Source organism: Corapipo altera, unplaced genomic scaffold (genome assembly GCF_003945725.1).
Source record: "Corapipo altera isolate COAL_440 unplaced genomic scaffold, ASM394572v1 129593, whole genome shotgun sequence".
In the NCBI taxonomy this organism is placed as follows: domain Eukaryota; kingdom Metazoa; phylum Chordata; class Aves; order Passeriformes; family Pipridae; genus Corapipo; species Corapipo altera.
In genome coordinates, this window is record NW_020886530.1 from 1 (window position 1) to 6,049 (window position 6,049).

Consider the following 6,049-nt stretch of genomic DNA (forward strand, 5'->3'; position numbering starts at 1 on the left):
CCCCCCCCGGACCCCCCAAAACCCCACCCAGCCACGTGTTCATCTTGGTGGAGCTGCAGTGCTCGAGCTGGGGCAGGATGGACACATCCAGGTCTGTCTTGGGCTCCTCCTTGGTGAATTCCTGGTAATTTGGGGTGGGAATTGGGCACAGAGGGGGTGGTGAGGGAGTGGGAGCTGTGGGGACCCACCTAAAGCTCCCCCAGTGTCAAGGAGATGCCCCCAACACCTTGAATATCAAGAGGAGCCCCCCAAGGCCTTGGATGGCTTGAAGACCCCCAACCCCCCCCAAAACCCCAATTCCAAGGACAGGGAAGTTCCCAGATTCCTGAATTTTTGGGGAGGCATCGGAATGAACACCCAGAGCCCCCAAAACAGCCCACACACCCCTAAAACTCCCCCAAAGACCCCCCAAAACAACCCCCAGAGCCCCAATTCCAAGGACAGGGGACTTCCCAGAATCCTGATTTTTTTTGGGGACCCCCCAGAAACCCCCCAGGACCCCCCTTCCCTACCTCGATGGTTCGGTGCAGGGGGTCCACGATCTGCCACACGACCAAGGTCACCACGTCCAGCCCCACCAGCAGCCCCACAGTGGCATAGAGTTTCCAGGGCTCCAAAGTCTGGGATTTGGGGATTTGGGGATGAGGCCAGGTCACCAGGGACCCCCTGAGACCCCCCCCCAGTGTCCCCCCTCACCTTCCTCTTCTCCTTCTTCTCCTCCTTCTTGGTGAAGACGGTGTGGACCCACCAGATCTTGGTGAACATGCTGCCGTAGGCCAGGCTAAAGCCCAGGCCCAAGAGCCAAAGCCGGGCCTGAAAAGGACAGTTGTGCTTCCAGTTGGGACTTCCCAGGATGCCTGGACTACCCCCAGGGACGGGACCCCCCCAAAAGGGGTGTAAATCTCCCCAAAATGGGTGTAAAATCCCTGAAAGGAGTGTAAAACCCCCAAAATGGGACTAAACCATCCCAAAATGGGTGTAAACCCCTAAAATGGGTGTAACCCCCCGGCTGTGTCTCCGACTGTTCTTCCTCCAGCTGTTCCCGCCCCTGTTTGTCCCCATTCCCTGGTTGTTTCCAGCTGTTCCCATCTCTGGTTGTTCCCATCCCTGGCTGTGTTTCCAGCTGTTCCCATCCCTGGTTGTTCCCATCCCTGGCTGTGTTTCCAGCTGTTCCTCCTCCACCTGTTCCCATCTCTGGCTGTCCCAGACCTGGCAGACGAAGGGGAACATCCCGGGGCCGATGTGGTATCCGTCCAATCCCAGCGGGAACACGGCGGCGAGCGCCAGGGTGCAGCCCACAGCTGTCATGTTGTTCAGGTAGGGCTGGGAATTCTGGATGTACCTACAGGGAAAGGGCCAGGACATTCCACTGGGGATCTCCAACTCATTTTTCCTGGGTTTTCCCTATTTTTCTACAGGGTTTTCCCCATTTTCCCCCATTTCTCATCTCCAGCAACAGGTTGTTGAGATGTTTTTCCCAATTTTTCCGTTTTTTCCCCACTTTCCCCCATTCCTCTGTTCCTCTCCTCCAGCAAGTTGTCACCGCGCCGCATCCGGGCGCGACCGCCCCCAAATCCCGGGACGGGGGGATGTCCCCAAATCCTGGGACAGGGGCATGTCCCCAAATCCTGGGACGGAGGGGTGTCCCCAAATCCCAGGACGGGGGGGTATCCCCAAATCCCGGGACAGGGGGAGTGTCCCCAAATTCCAGGACAGGGGGGGGAGTCCCGGCCCTCCCGCCGACCTGACGTGGCCGTTGTAGATGTTGAAGGCGAGGCAGACAACAGCCAGGACGATTCCCAGGGACGCCAGGACAGACACGGAGATGAAAAGCTTCTGGGAGAGGAAGCGGAAGGTGGTGATGACCTTGGTGTAGTCGGCGGGTGGGGAACCCCCTGCGGGACCGGCGGCGCCATCAGGGAGGGCGGGGGGGGCCCCCAGTCTTGCCCCCCCCCCCCCCATTTGCCCAATCCCTCCTCAGTTTTCTGCATTTCCCCTTTTCCCCTGTGATTTTTCCCAGTTTTCCCCAATTTCCCCCCCATTTTCCCTGTGGTTTCCCCGGTCTCGCCCTCACCGATCCAGCGGTCGTTGTTGTACCAGGACAGGTTGTCCTTGGTGCTGTCGTAGTACCCGATCTTCTTGTAGACGCCTCCTGGGGACACCCCAGTGTTGGGGACACCTCGGGGGGGTCACCAGGGACCCCGAGGGGTCTCCTGCCCCCCCCCCAGACCACCCAGCCCCCGTTTCCTCCTCACCCTGGAGCTGCTCAATGAGGGTCCAGGCCATGCGGGACCCGCTGGCGTCGAACACCACGTGGCCCTGGGGGGGTCGGAGAGGGGGGTTGGGGACAGCCCGGGGGTCCCCAGAGGGGGGGTGGGACAAGGTTTGGCTCTGGGAGGGTTGGGGTTCCCCTTGGTGGCCCCTCCACCCCCCAGGGAAGCTCAGGGACCCCCCGGGCCGCACCGAGACACCCTCGAAGGCCGAGGAGTTGAGGGCCCGGTAGATCTCGTCCGTGATGTTCTTGTTGTTGTAGTTGAAGTCCTCCAACCTCAACCCCTTCTTGACCAGCTCGGCCGAGGTCTTGTTGAGGGCCAAGGCCAAAGCCCAGATGGCGTCGTAGGCAAGGGGGGCCTCCTGGAACCCCCCGGTCTCCTCGGGGTTCTTCCCCAGCCTCTTCTGGAGCTTCTCAATGAACTCCTGCGACGTCTGCGGGGGGTCGACACCGCGGGTTGGGTGGGGTCGGGGTGGGTTGGGGACGTTCTTGGTGGCACCTCCACCCAACTGGGAGGGTTGGGGACGCCCTTGGTGACACCTTCACCCAAAATGGTGGGTTGGGGACACCCTTAGTGGCCCTTGGCCCTGGGTATGTCACTGACCCCCTTGGTGGCCATGGGACCCCCTTGGTGGCCCTGGGCGGGTCGGGGTCCCCCCGGTACCATGTTGGAGATGCTCCTGGTGTTCTCGGGGTTGAGCATCACGATCTCGGTGGTGACGTGTCCCTCCACGGCCTCGGCCATCTCGGCCTCGGTGCAGTTGATGGCGGGGTCCTTGATGCGGAACCAGTTGTCGGCGTACCAGCCAATCAGGAACCACACGTACTTCTTGCCATAGAGCTTCTCCTTGTACACCTGGGGGGGTCCATCCATCCATCTCCATCATCTCCATCATCTCCAGCTGACCATCTCCATCCATGCATCCATCTTCCATCCATTCATCCATCATCCATCTATCCACCCTTCTTCTCTCCCATCCATCCCTCCATCCATCCACCATCTCCAGGTGGTCTCCATCCCTCCCTCTCTCCCTCCCTCTCACCTCACAGAAGACTTTCCTGGCCTCGGTCTCGTAGAAGAGCCCCACGATGATCCGGGCGTCCTGGCGCTGGGGGGACACATCAGCTGGGGGGTGTGTCCTCACCCTGGCCCCTCCCACCCTCATTTGCATGAATTCACATCGGGGCTGACCCCCCAAACTGTCTCACAACCCCCCATCCCCCCCAAATCCTTGGATCCATCCTTGCACCCCCAGCCGGGTTCCCTTGGTTGACCCCCAACCGCCCCAGATCCCCCCAGACTCCCTCTGTGCCCCCCAAAATCCCCATCCCAACCCCCCCAAACCGCCCCACCGCCCCCCTGGGTGGTCTCACCTTGAGGTTCCTGACGGGAGCGGCGGGGTCGGAGAAGAAGCTCTGGCGGAAGGTGATCTCCAGCCCGGCCTCCTTCACCCTCTGGTCCAGGTCGTCCAAGGTCTGAGGGGGTTTGGGGGGTCCCAAGGGGAGGGGGGAGAGAGAGCAGAGTGAATCTGGGGGGGATTTGAGGGGGTTGGGGGGCACCAAGGAGGGGTTGGAATTCCAGGACACGGCCGAGCCAGACCCGGATCTGGGAATGGTGGGGGGTCCTGGGCGGGTCCCGGGGGGTCCTCACCGAGGTGAAGACCTCGGTGGTCTGCTGGATGGTGGCGATCTTGGTCCAGCCCCACTTCTTGAAGAGCTGCACCCTCGTGGGGTTGTGGAGCGTCGCCGACGGGTGGGTCCGGAAAAAGGTCGGGAATCGCTGCCGGTTGGACAGGGCCGGGGAGCTGGAGCCGTAGGAAAGCTGGGAATTCCGGGAGGGAATGTGGTCACGGGGGAGGCAACAAAGAGACCCCCCCCACACACCGACCACACCAGGGACACCTGGAGCCAGAGGAAAGCTGGAACGGTCCCATGTGGATACGACCATGGGATACTGGGAATGGATCATGGGATACTGGGGATGGCCCCGTGTGGATACGACCATGGGGTACTGGGAATGGGTCATGGGATACTGGGGATGGCCCCATGTGGATACTGGGAATGGCTCCGGGTGGATATGACCATCAGATACTGGGAATGGTGTCCTCAAACTCCAGTATCCCCCCTGCCCTGGCGTTCCCGCTGTTCCCGGCGTTCCCAAACTCCGCTGTCCCCCCACCCTGACATTCCCAGTGTTCCCGGCATTCCCGGCATCCCTCACCACGATGAGGTTCCACATCCGGGCGGCCTCGGCCACAAGTGTGGAGACGCTGGAGCAGCCGGGCATGAGGATGATCTTGATGGGGTCGTTGTAGAGCAGCTCATACAGGAACTTGGTGGCCTGGCCGGGGTCACACTGGGGGGGCACAGGGACAAATTGGGGGGGGACACCCCAGACCGCCCTCTCCCAGTCCCACCCAGTGGACACTCCCAGTTCCTCCCAGTTCAACCCCCCAGCCCCAAATTCCACCCCAAAGACCCTTTTTTAGGGGGGTCCCTGAGCCCCCACATTGAGGATTTGGGGGGGGGAGGGTCGTCCCAGTTTTTTGGGGGGACCACAAAGGGTTTGGAGACACCCCCCAGCAGCTCCCAGTTCCTCCCAGTCCAACCTCCCAGCAGCTTCCAGTTCCTCCCAGTCCAACTCCCCCACCCCCAAATTCCACCCCAAAGACCCTTTTTGGGGGGTCCCTGAGCCCCCAAACTGAGGATTTGGGGGGTTCCCGGAGGGGGGGGAATGGGCCTGGGGGGGGGTCCATGAATAATTCAGGACACGGATGGTCCCGGAAAAAGAGCCGGGAGCGGTTGCCATGGCAACCCAGTGGCAGACCCAGCAGCATCCCTGTTGCTGTGGCAACCGGGCAGGACCAGTGGAAGGGGGGAGGTTGGGGGGGTCCAAAAGGGGGGTCCGAGAGGGACAGACAGACAGGAGGGATTTGAAGAGGGTTTGGGGGGATTTGGGCAGGATTTGGGGGGGTTAGGGGGATTCAGGGGAGCTTTGGGGGGATTGGGGAGATTTGGGGGACTTTTGGGGAGGGTTGAGGGGTCTGAGGGGGACTTGGGGGATTTTGGGAGGGTTTCTGGGGTATTTGGGGGGGGGGGGTTGGGGGAGATTGGGGGGATTTTGGGGTGTTTGGTCGCCTCCTGGTGACCTCAACCCCATTTCACCTCCTTCCATCATCTCTCAGTGACCCCAAACTCCCTCCTGGTGACCCCAAACCTCATCGTAGACCCCAAAACTTGTCTTCAGCCTCATCCCACCCCATCCCACCCCATCTCCATGACCCCAAACCCTTTCCTGGTAACCCCAAACCTCAGCCTGGTGCCCCCCCAAACCCCATCCCATCACCTCTCAATGACCCCAAACCGCCTCCTGGTGACCCCAAACCTCCGCCTGGTGACCCAAATGCCATCCCACCCCATCCCACCCCCTCTCAGTACCCCCAAACCCCCTCCCAGTGCCCTCAAACTTCATCCAGGTGCCCTCAAACCTCATCCTGGTGACCCCAAACCCGCTCCTGGTGCCCCCCCAAACCCCATCCCACCCCACTCCCCCGTGTCCCACCTTGCTGTCGTGGTGGATCAGCCTCAGCTCGTAGTCGGGCAGGATGTCGGGGCGCCGGTTGACGTCCTCCAGGGCCATCTGCACGGCGGGCAGGCAGGCCTGGCCCCCCCGGCCACCCCCCGCTCATGGGGAACAGGGCGCCCACGTGCACGGCCTTCCTGCCTGGGCCCCCCCCGAGCGGGGCCGCAGCCCAGGGCCAAGCTCAGCAGGGCCAC

The 6,049-nt window shown here is 61.9% G+C and overlaps 1 protein-coding gene across 1 annotated transcript; it reads right to left on the reverse strand.

Annotated features, from left to right (window-relative positions):
• Positions 1-9: 9 nt before the first annotated feature.
• On the reverse strand, positions 10-5,988 carry LOC113941235 (gamma-aminobutyric acid type B receptor subunit 1-like; the record flags this gene model as incomplete). Its single annotated transcript, XM_027632392.1, is given in 15 exon segments — positions 10-121; positions 513-620; positions 697-813; positions 1,210-1,342; positions 1,745-1,895; positions 2,075-2,152; positions 2,256-2,319; positions 2,464-2,706; positions 2,937-3,128; positions 3,316-3,381; positions 3,647-3,748; positions 3,924-4,094; positions 4,494-4,628; positions 5,835-5,942; positions 5,944-5,988. Coding segments are annotated over 15 exon segments (1,798 nt in total), but the record flags the coding sequence as incomplete, so codon positions are not given.
• Positions 5,989-6,049: the final 61 nt, after the last annotated feature.